General features: G+C 47.9%; 1 protein-coding gene across 1 annotated transcript in view; it reads left to right on the forward strand.

The window, feature by feature from the left end:
• DPP10 (dipeptidyl peptidase like 10) overlaps window positions 1–12,192 on the forward strand; it is a 425,891-nt gene that overhangs the window by 291,701 nt on the left and 121,998 nt on the right. Inside the window, exons 15-16 of the mRNA XM_075318715.1 lie at window positions 3,228–3,349; window positions 11,862–11,909. Coding sequence (XP_075174830.1) covers window positions 3,228–3,349; window positions 11,862–11,909 — 170 coding nt within the window. The remainder of the gene's footprint in view (window positions 1–3,227; window positions 3,350–11,861; window positions 11,910–12,192) is intronic.

A 12,192-nucleotide genomic window follows, 5' to 3' on the forward strand; every position in this document is an offset into this window, starting at 1 on the left:
TGTGGGGTGATGGGTATTACTGTAGAGGTGACCCGTGTGTGAGGTAATTTATATTACTGTAGAGGTGACCCGTGTGTGTGGGGTGATGGGTATTACTGTAGAGGTGACCTGTGTGTGGGGTGATGGGTATTACTGTAGGGATGACCTGTGTGTGAGGTGATGGGTATTACTGTAGAGGTGAGACCTGTGTGTGGGGTGATGGGTATTACTGTAGGGATGACCTGTGTGTAGGGTGATAGGTATTACTGTAGAGGTGATCAGTGTGTGAGGTGATGGGTATTACTGTAGGGGTGACCTGTGTGTGGGGTGATGGGTATTACTGTAGAGGTGAGACCTGTGTGTGGTGTGATGGGTATTACTGTAGGGATGACCTGTGTGTGTAGTGATGGGTATTACTATAGAGGTGACACAATGTGTGGGGTCATGGGTGTTACTGTAGAGGTGATCAGTGTGTGAGGTGATGGGTATTACTGTAGGGATGACCTGTGTGTCGGGGTGATGGGTATTACTGTAGGGGTGACCCGTGTGTGAGGTGATGGGTATTACTGTAGAGGTGACCCGTGTGTGTGGAGTGATGGGTATTACTGTAGTGGTGACCCTTGTGTGAGGTGATGGGCATTACTGTAGGGGTGACCTGTGTGTGAGGTGATGGGTATTACTGTAGGGATGACCTGTGTGCGGGGTGATGGGTATTACTGTAGAAGTGATCAGTGTGTGAGGTGATGGGTGTTACTGTAGGGGTGACCTGTGTGTGGGGTGATGGGTGTTACTGTAGGGGTGACCCGTGTGTGAGGTGAGGGGTATTACTGTAGAGGTGACCCGTGTGTGAGGTGATGGGTGTTACTGTAGAGGTGACCTGTGTGTGGGGTGATGGGTATTACTGTAGGGGTGACCCGTGTTTGAGGTGATGGGTCTTACTGTAGGGGTGATCCGTGTGTGGGGTGATGGGTATTACTGTAGGGGTGACCCGTGTGTGAGGTGATGGGTATTACTGTAGGGGTGACCCGTGTGTGAGGTGATAGGTATTACTGTAGAGGTGACCCGTGTGTGAGGTAATGGGTATTACTGTAGAGGTGACCCGTGTGTGTGGGGTGATGGTATTACTGTAGAGGTGACCTGTGTGTGGGGTGATGGGTATTACTGTAGGGAAGACCTGTGTGTGGGGTGATGGGTATTACTGTAGAGGTGATCAGTGTGTGTAGTGATGGGTATTACTATAGAGGTGACACAATGTGTGGTGTGATGGGTGTTACTGTAGAGGTGACCCGTGTGGGGGGTGATGGGTATTACTGTAGGGATGACCTGTGTGTGAGGTGATGGGTATTACTGTAGAGGTGATCAGTGTGTAAGGTGATGGGTATTACTGTAGGGGTGACCCGTGTGTGTGTGTATAGTGATGGGTATTACTGTAGGGGTGACCCATGTGTGGGTTGATGGGTATTACTGTATAGGTGATCAATGTGTGAGGTGATGGGTATTACTGTAGGGGTGACCCGTGTGTGGGGTGATGGGTATTACTGTAGAGGTGACCCGTGTGTGAGGTGATGGGTATTACTATAGAGGTGACACAATGTGTGGTGTGATCGGTATTACTGTAGGGGTGACCCGTGTGGGGGGTGATGGGTATTACTGTAGGGATGACCTGTGTGTGAAGTGATGGGTATTACTGTATAGGTGATCAGTGTGTGAGGTGATGGGTATTACTGTAGGGGTGACCCGTGTGTGGGGTGATTGGTATTACTGTAGAGGTGACCCGTGTGTGAGGTGATGGGTATTACTGTAGAGGTGACCTGTGTGTAGGGTGATGGGTATTACTGTAGGGATGACCTGTGTGTGTAGTGATGGGTATTACTGTAGGGGTGACCTGTGTGTAGTGATGGGTATTACTGTAGTGGTGACCCGTGTGTGAGGTGATGGGTATTACTGTAGGGGTGACCCGTGTGTGAGGTGATAGGTATTACTGTAGTGGTGACCCGTGTGTGAGGTGATGGATATTACTGTAGTGGTGACCCGTGTGTGGAGTGATGGGTATTACTGTAGAGGTGACCCGTGTGTGGGGTGATAGGTATTACTGTAGGGGTGACTCGTCTGTGAGGTGATAGGTATTACTGTAGAGGTGACCCGTGTGTCGGGTGATAGGTATTACTGTGGGGGTGACCCGTGTGTGGGGTGATGGGTATTACTGTAGAGGTGACCCGTGTGTGGGGTGATAGGTATTACTGTGGGGGTGACCCGTGTGTGGGGTGATGGGTATTACTGTAGAGGTGACCCGTGTGTGGGGTGATGGGTATTACTGTAGGGGTGACCCCTGTGTTGGGTGATGGGTATTACTGTAGAGGTGACCCATGTGTGGGGTGATGTGTATTACTGTAGAGGTGATTCGTGTGTCGGGGTGATGGGTGTTACTGTAGGGGTGACCTGTGTGTGGGGTGATGGGCATTACTGTAGAGGTGACCCGTGTGTGGGGTGATAGGTATTACTGTGGGGGTGACCTGTGTGTGGGGTGATAGGTATTACTGTGGGGGTGACCTGTGTGTGGGGTGATAGGTATTACTGTAGGGGTGACCCGTGTGTGGGGTGATAGGTATTACTGTGGGGGTGACCCGTGTGTGAGGTGATGGGTATTACTGTAGAGGTGACCCGTGTGTGGGGTGATAGGTATTACTGTGGGGGTGACCCGTGTGTGGGGTGATGGGTATTACTGTAGAGGTGACCCGTGTGTGGGGTGATAGGTATTACTGTGGGGGTGATCCGTGTGTGGGGTGATGGGTATTACTGTAGAGGTGACCCGTGTGTGGGGTGATAGGTATTACTGTGGGGGTGACCCGTGTGTGAGGTGATGGGTATTACTGTAGGGGTGACCCGTGTGTTGGGTGATGGGTATTACTGTAGAGGTGATTCGTGTGTCGGGGTGATGGGTGTTACTGTAGGGATGACCTGTGTGTGGGGTGATGGGCATTACTGTAGAGGTGACCCGTGTGTGGGGTGATAGGTATTACTGTGGGGGTGACCTGTGTGTGGGGTGATAGGTATTACTGTAGGGGTGACCCGTGTGTGGGGTGATGGGTATTGCTGTACATCATTAGTGAGGGCCTCCATTCTGAAGACTATGGCTGAGCTGGAATGACACCAGAGTTTTCCTTTGTATAGTGACAACCCCTTTATATTCCATGGATTTGGGGGTCCCTTTTCTTTTACATAGGCCATGCTTATTGTTGTTGTTTCAGTGTGTTCACCTCCGGGTTACTGAGCCGTCACTGCCTTTCTTGTGGAGTTGTCAGCGACCAATGCACGTTCTTCAATGCAAAGTTCAGTCCGTTCAACCATCTCTTCCTGCTGCATTGCAAAGGTAAGACCCCAATAACGCAGAGAACCGCGGCCCACCAAGGATTATACACTGACCTCTGCACCTATGGTGCGACACATAGAATATACTCCATAGTGTGTGGGTGCAGGACTCATGGAGGACATCCTAGAGGAGTTTTCCTGTGTAAGCTGTGCCGTCTCCTCCTGTATAGTGTGTAGGTGCAGGACTCATGGAGGACTAAGCGAGGACTAAAATAAGAGATAGCACTGGAGAAAAGGACTGGAGCATAAAACTAAGAGATAGCACTGGGGAAAAGGAGTGGAGCATAAAACTAAGAGATAGCACCAGAGAAAAGAACCGGAGCATAAAACTAAGAGATAGTACCGGAGAAAAGGACTGGAGCATAAAACTAAGAGATAGCACCAGGGAAAAGAACCGGAGCATAAAACTAAGAGATAGCACCGGAGAAAAGGACTGGAGCATAAAACTAAGAGAAAGCACCGGGGAAAAGGACTGGAGCATAAAACTAAGAGATAACACTGGGGAAAAGGACTGGAGCATAAAACTAAGAGCTAGCACCAGAGAAAAGAACCGGAGCATAAAACTAAGAGATAGCACCGGAAAAAAGAACCGGAGCATAAAACTAAGAGATAGCACCGGAGAAAAGGACTGGAGCATAAAACTAAGAGAAAGCACCGGGGAAAAGGACTGGAGCATAAAACTAAGAGCTAGCACCAGAGAAAAGAACCGGAGCATAAAACTAAGAGATAGCACTGGAGAAAAGGACTGGAGCATAAAACTAAGAGATAGCACCGGGGAAAAGGACTGGAGCATAAAACTAAGAGATAACACTGGGGAAAAGGACTGGAGCATAAAACTAAGAGATAGCACCAGAGAAAAGAACCGGAGCATAAAACTAAGAGATAGCACCGGAGAAAAGGACTGGAGCATAAAACTAAGAGATAGCACCGGGGAAAAGGACTGGAGCATAAAACTAAGAGATAGCAGCAGGGAAAAGAACCGGAGCATAAAACTAAGAGCTAGCACCAGAGAAAAGGACTGGAGCATAAAACTAAGATATAACACAGAGGAAAAGGACTGGAGCATAAAACTAAGAGCTAGCACCAGAGAAAATAACCGGAGCATAAAACTAAGAGATAGCACCCGAGAAAAGGACTGGAGCATAAAACTAAGAGATAGCACCGGGGAAAAGGACTGGAGCATAAAACTAAGAGATAGCAGCAGGGAAAAGAACCGGAGCATAAAACTAAGAGCTAGCACCAGAGAAAAGGACTGGAGCATAAAACTAAGATATAACACAGAGGAAAAGGACTGGAGCATAAAACTAAGAGATAGCATCGGGGGAAAGGACTGGAGCATAAAACTAAGAGATAGCAGCGGGGAAAAGGACTGGAGCATAAAACTAAGAGATCGCACTGGAGAAAAGGACTGGAGTATAAAACTAAGCGATAGCACCGAGGAAAAGGACTAGAGAATAAAACTAAGAGATAGCACCGGAGAAAAGGACTGGGGCATAAAACTAAGAGATAGCACCGGAGAAAAGAACCGGAGCATAAAACTAAGAGAAAGCACCGGGGAAAAGGACTGGAGCATAAAACTAAGAGATAACACTGGGGAAAAGGACTGGAGCATAAAACTAAGAGGTAGCACCAGAGAAAAGAACCGGAGCATAAAACTAAGAGATAGCACCGGAGAAAAGGACTGGAGCATAAAACTAAGAGATAGCACAGTGGAAAAGGACTGGAGCATAAAACTAAGAGAGAGCATCGGAGAAAAGAACCGGAGCATAAAACTAAGAGATAGCACCGGGGAAAAGGACTGGAGCATAAAACTAAGAGATAGCAGCAGGGAAAAGAACCGGAGCATAAAACTAAGATATAACACAGAGGAAAAGGACTGGAGCATAAAACTAAGAGAGAGCATCGGAGAAAAGGACTGGAGCATAAAACTAAGAGATAGCACCGGAGAAAAGGACTGGAGCATAAAACTAAGAGATAGCACCGGGGAAAAGGACTGGAGCATAAAACTAAGAGATAGCAGCAGGGAAAAGAACCGGAGCATAAAACTAAGATATAACACAGAGGAAAAGGACTGGAGCATAAAACTAAGAGAGAGCATCGGAGAAAAGGACTGGAGCATAAAACTAAGAGATAGCACCGGAGAAAAGGACTGGAGCATAAAACTAAGAGATAGCATCGGGGGAAAGGACTGGAGCATAAAACTAAGAGATAGCAGCGGGGAAAAGGACCAGAGCATAAAACTAAGAGATAGCACCGGGGAAAAGGACTGGAGCATAAAACTAAGAGATAGCGCCGGGGAAAAGGACTGGAGCATAAAACTAAGAGATAGCAGCGGGGAAAAGGACTGGAGCATAAAACTAAGAGATAGCACCGGGGAAAAGGACTGGAGTATAAAACTAAGAGATCGCACTGGAGAAAAGGACTGGAGTATAAAACTAAGCGATAGCACCGAGGAAAAGGATTAGAGAATAAAACTAAGAGATAGCACCAGAGAAAAGGACTGGGGCATAAAACTAAGAGATAGCACCGGGGAAAAGGACCGGAGGATAAAACTAAGAGATAGCAGCGGGGAAAAGGACCAGAGCATAAAACTAAGAGATAGCAGCGGGGAAAAGGACTGGAGTATAAAACTAAGAGATAGCAGCAGGGAAAAGAACCGGAGCATAAAACTAAGAGCTAGCACCAGAGAAAAGGACTGGAGCATAAAACTAAGAGATAGCATCGGGGGAAAGGACTGGAGCATAAAACTAAGCGATAGCACCGAGGAAAAGGACTAGAGAATAAAACTAAGAGATAGCACCGAGGAAAAGGACTAGAGAATAAAACTAAGAGATAGCACCGGAGAAAAGGACTGGGGCATAAAACTAAGAGATAGCACCGGGGAAAAGGACCGGAGGATAAAACTAAGAGATAGCAGCGGGGAAAAGGACCAGATCATAAAACTAAGAGATAGCAGCGGGGAAAAGGACTGGAGTATAAAACTAAGAGCTAGCACCAGAGAAAAGGACTGGAGCATAAAACTAAGATATAACACAGAGGAAAAGGACTGGAGCATAAAACTAAGAGATAGCATCGGGGGAAAGGACTGGAGCATAAAACTAAGAGAAAGCACCGGGGAAAAGGACTGGAGCATAAAACTAAGAGAAAGCACCGGGGAAAAGGACTGGAGCATAAAACTAAGAGATAACACTGGGGAAAAGGACTGGAGCATAAAACTAAGAGGTAGCACCAGAGAAAAGAACCGGAGCATAAAACTAAGAGATAGCACTGGAGAAAAGGACTGGAGCATAAAACTAAGAGATAGCACCGGGGAAAAGGACTGGAGCATAAAACTAAGAGATAACACTGGGGAAAAGGACTGGAGCATAAAACTAAGAGATAGCACCGGAGAAAAGGACTGGAGCATAAAACTAAGAGATAGCACCGTGGAAAAGGACTGGAGCATAAAACTAAGAGATTGCACCGGGGAAAAGGACTGGAGCATAAAACTAAGAGATAGCAGCAGGGAAAAGAACCGGAGCATAAAACTAAGAGAGAGCATCGGAGAAAAGGACTGGAGCATAAAACTAAGAGCATTGGAGAATAGGACTGGAGCATAAAACTAAGAGATAGCACCGGAGAAAAGGACTGGAGCATAAAACTAAGAGATAGCACCGGGGAAAAGGACTGGAGCATAAAACTAAGAGCTAGCACCAGAGAAAAGGACTGGAGCATAAAACTAAGATATAACACAGAGGAAAAGGACTGGAGCATAAAACTAAGAGATAGCATCGGGGGAAAGGACTGGAGCATAAAACTAAGAGATAGCAGTGGGGAAAAGGACTGGAGCATAAAACTAAGAGATAGCAGCGGGGAAAAGGACTGGAGCATAAAACTAAGAGATAGCACCGGGGAAAAGGACTGGAGTATAAAACTAAGAGATAGCACCGGAGAAAAGGAGTGGAGCATAAAACTAAGATATAGCACCGGGGAAAAGGACTGGAGCATAAAACTAAGAGATAGCACCGGAGAAAAGGAGTGGAGCATAAAACTAAGAGATAGCACCGGAGAAAAGGACCGGAGCATAAAACTAAGAGATAGCACCGGAGAAAAGGACCGGAGCATAAAACTAAGAGATAGCATCGGGAAAAGGAGTGGAGCATAAAACTAAGAGATAGCACTGGGGAAAAGGACTGGAGCATAAAACTAAGAGATAGCACCGGAGAAAAGGACTGGAGCATAAAACTAAGAGATAGCACCGTGGAAAAGGACTGGAGCATAAAACTAAGAGATTGCACCGGGGAAAAGGACTGGAGCATAAAACTAAGAGATAGCACTCGGGAAAAGGAATGGAGCATAAAACTAAGATATAGCACCGGGGAAAAGGAGTGGCGCATAAAACTAAGAGATAGCAGCGGGGAAAAGGAGTGGAGCATAAAACTAAGAGATAGCACCGGGGAAAAGGACCGGAGCATAAAATTAAGAGATAGCAGCGGGGAAAAGGACCGGAGCATAAAACTAAGAGATAGCACCGGGGAAAAGGACTGGAGCATAAAACTAAGAGATAGCACCGGGGAAAAGGACTGGAGCATAAAACTAAGAGATAGCACCAGGGAAAAGAACCGGAGCATAAAACTAAGAGATGGCACCGGGGAAAAGGACTGGAGCATAAAACTAAGGGATAGCACCGGAGAAAAGGACTGAAACATAAAACTAAGAGATAGCACCGGGGAAAAGGACTGGAGCATAAAACTAAGAGATAGCAGCGGGGAAAAGGACTGGAGCATAAAACTAAGAGATAGCACCGGAGAAAAGGACTGAAACATAAAACTAAGAGATAGCACCGGGGAAAAGGACTGGAGCATAAAACTAAGAGATAGCACCGGGGAAAAGGATTGAGGCATAAAACTAAGAGATGGCACCGGGGAAAAGGACCGGAGTATAAATCTAAGGGGTACTTTTCACGCTGCGACATCACTAGATAGTACCCGCACCCGTCGCACATGTGATATCTTGTGATAGCTGCTGTAGCGAACATTATCGATACAGCAGCTTTACATGCACTTACCTGCCATGTGACGTCGCTCTGGGCGGCGACCCACCTCCTTCCTAAGGGGGCGGGTCATGTGGCGTCACAGGGACGTCACACGGTAGGCGTCCAATAGAAGCGGAGGGACGGAGATGAGCGGGACGTAAACATCCCGCCCACCTTCTTCCTTCCTCATTGCAGGCGGGACGCAGGTAAGGAGATGTTCCTCGCTCCTGTGGCTTCATGCACAGCGATGTATGCTACCGCAGGAACGAGGAACAACATCGTACCTGTCGCTGCAGCGAAATTATAAAAATGACCGACACTACACAGATCATTGATTTTCGACGCTTTTGCAATCGTTTATCGGTGCATCTAGCCTTCACACGTTGCGACATCATTACTTACGCCGGATGTGCATCACTTTCGCTTTGACCCCGACGACATCGCAGTAGTGATGTCGCAATGTGCAAAGTACCCCTTAGAGATAGCAGCAGGGAAAAGGACCGGAGCATAAAACTAAGGCGGATGACTGTTTATCCAGTTGAAATTAATGGGGAATTACTATCTGGGTGATGTTACATGGATATATATCCTGGGCGATTTTATGGGAATATGACAAAATCTGGGTGATATTATTTTGGGATGACTTTATATCCCGGTTGATATTTTCAGGGGATAACTATTTAATGTTGTTGGGGGATGACAATTTATCTGGGTGAATTTATTGGAAGATGACTTTGTTTGTGATTTTACAGGGGGAGGATTTATCCCAGGTGTTATTATCAGGAGATGACAATTTATCTCGTGTTACTATAGGGGCTGACTATCACTGGTATTATGGGGACATTATTATATATCTGGGTGATATTGTCATGAGGTGACTGTTAGGGGTACTTTGCACACTACAACATAGCAGGTGCAATGTCGGTGGGGGTCAAAGCGAAAGTGACGCACATCCGGCCTCGCTGTTGACATCGGAGTATGTGAATCCTTTTTACTACGATTAACGAGCGCAAAAGTGTCGAAATTGTATGATCTGTGTTTTGTCGGGCATTTCCATAATGTCGCTGCAGCGACAGGTACGATGTTGTTCCTCGTTCCTGCGGCAGCACACATCGCTGTGTATGAAGCCGCAGGAGCGAGGAACATCTCCTACCTGCGTCTCGGCTGCAATGAGGAAGGAAGGAGGTGGGCGGGATGTTTACGTCCCGCTCATCTCCGCCTCTCTGCTTCTATTGGCCGCCTGCCGTGTGATGTCGCTGTGACGCCGCACGACCCGCCTCCTTAGAAAGGAGGTGGTTTGCCGGCCAGAGCAACGTCGCAGGGCAGGTATGTGCGTGTGAAGCTGCCGTAGCGATAATTTTCGCTACAGCAGCTATCACAAGATATCGCATGTGCGACGGGGGCGGGGACTATCGAGCTCGGCATCACTATCATCGGCTAACGATATCGTAGTGTGCAAAGTACCCCTTAGGATAGTGAGGGACAGAAAGCTCCTACAATGTCCCTCACGCTAGGGGACCCCATGCTATTTCTGACGTCCGGATTACTCCTGAAGGTGGAGACACCGGATTCCCATGCCTTACTATTTTCCTGGTTATATCTAATCTGTTGCATTCCCCCAGGAAAGGATGGGGCAGGAGTGTGGTGGAAACACAGTTTAGTATAGACAAGGGTAAAGCCAAAAAGCCGACATACTGCACACAATAATTGACAATGAGAGACTCAAGAGTTAAGCAAGAGCAGGAAGGTAGCAACAAAAAGACAGCAAGGGTTAACACCACTACTGCTCACAGCAAATATGCACAACAACCACCATTAAGTTTTGATGACAACACTCACCAGACGAGTATAGGTAAAATATAGCTGACATTAATGGAATAGTCCAGCACAAATAGGAGGGGAGCAATCATGACTGGCTCCCCCACAGCATGTGCTCAATGAGATTAACCAGCAGCCCAGCAGAGATAAACTCTTGCTAACATGCTTAAAGCCTTCTTTACACCTTATGATATCACATACGATATCGCATGCGATCGTACCCGCCCCCATCGTATTCGCGGCACATTCAATTTGTTGTGTCGCACAAACTATTATTTGCCGTCACACGTACTTACCCTTCCATACGACCTTGATGTGGGCGGCGAAGTCCACTTCCTGGAGTGGGAGGGACGTTCGGCGTCACAGCGACGTCACACGGCAGCCGGCCAATAGAAGCGGAGGGGCGGAGATGAGTGGGACGTAAACATCCCGCCCACGTCCTTCCCTCCGCATTGCGGGCGGGAGCCGCGGGACGCAGGTAAGATCTGTTCATCGTTCCCGGGGTGTCACACAATCGCAATTTCACGTAGCTGTCACACACTACAATGTACCTTACGATGCCGGATGTGGGTCACTTACGACGTGACCCCGCCGACACATCGTTAGATTTGTTGTAGCGTGTAAAGCGCGCTTAAGTCTGGGAGTCGCCACCTGCATCTCCCTGCGCTGATCAGACATCAGAGAAGATAGACGGCAGAGTGCAGGAATTTGTAGTTTCCACAGATCCTGATGCCGCCATGACAGTTGGCACTGCCTGCTAATAGTAGCAGTGGATGGCTGTTTATCCCGGGTGATAGTAGCAGGGGATGGCTGTTTATCCCGGTTGATAGTAGCATGGGATGGCTGTTTATCCCGGGTGATAGTAGCAGGGGATGGCTGTTTATCCCGGGTGATAGTAGCAGGGGATGGCTGTTTATCCCGGGTGATAGTAGCAGGGGATGGCTTTTTATCCTAGTTGATAGTAGCAGGGGATGGCTGTTTGTCCTGGGTGATAGTAGCAGGGGATGGCTGTTTATCCCGGGTGATAGTAGCAGGGGATGGCTTTTTATCCTAGTTGATAGTAGCAGGGGATGGCTGTTTGTCCTGGGTGATAGTAGCAGGGGATGGCTGTTTATCCCGGGTGATAGTAGCAGGGGATGGCTGTTTATCCCGGGTGATAGTAGCAGGGGATGGCTGTTTATCCTGGGTGATAGTAGCAGGGGATGGCTGTTTATCCCAGGTGATAGTAGCAGGGGATGGCTGTTTATCCCGGGTGATAGTAGCAGGGGATGGCTTTTTATCCTAGTTGATAGTAGCAGGGGATGGCTGTTTGTCCTGGGTGATAGTAGCAGGGGATGGCTGTTTATCCCGGGTGATAGTAGCAGGGGATGGCTGTTTATCCTGGGTGATAGTAGCAGTGGATGGCTGTTTATCCCAGGTGATAGTAGCAGGGGATGGCTGTTTATCCCTGGTGATAGTAGCAGGGGATGCCTGTTTATCCCGGGTGATAGTAGGAGGGGATGGCTATTTATCCTGGGTTATACTAGCAGGGGATGGCTGTTTATCCCGGGTGATAGAAACAGGGGATGACTATTTATCCGGAGTGGTGGTGCTAAGGCTCTCAGTGGTCCAATGTTCTGCAGTTTGTTATTCCGGTGTGAATGATGAGTGATAGTTTATCTGACATATTTTCCTCTAATAGGTCGGGGGGTTCATGTATTCAGCGTCCACAACACAAGCCACCCCTCAGGTCAGTGTCCTCCTCCTCATATACAGGAAATATGTTATCAGAATACAGGCAGGAGTCTTGGCTGGGGGTATATTATCAGTATACAGGGGGTCCGGGGCAGGTGTCTTGGCTGGGGGTATATTATCAGTATACAGGGGGTCCGGGGCAGGAGTCTTGGCTGGGGGTATATTATCAGTATACAGGGGGTCCGGGGCAGGAGTCTTGGCTGGGGGTATATTATCAGTATACAGGCAGGGGGTCCGGGGCAGGAGTCATGGCTGGGGATATATTATCAGTATACAGG

The sequence above is a fragment of the Anomaloglossus baeobatrachus genome, chromosome 7, assembly GCF_048569485.1.
Source record: "Anomaloglossus baeobatrachus isolate aAnoBae1 chromosome 7, aAnoBae1.hap1, whole genome shotgun sequence".
In the NCBI taxonomy this organism is placed as follows: Eukaryota; Metazoa; Chordata; class Amphibia; order Anura; family Aromobatidae; genus Anomaloglossus; species Anomaloglossus baeobatrachus.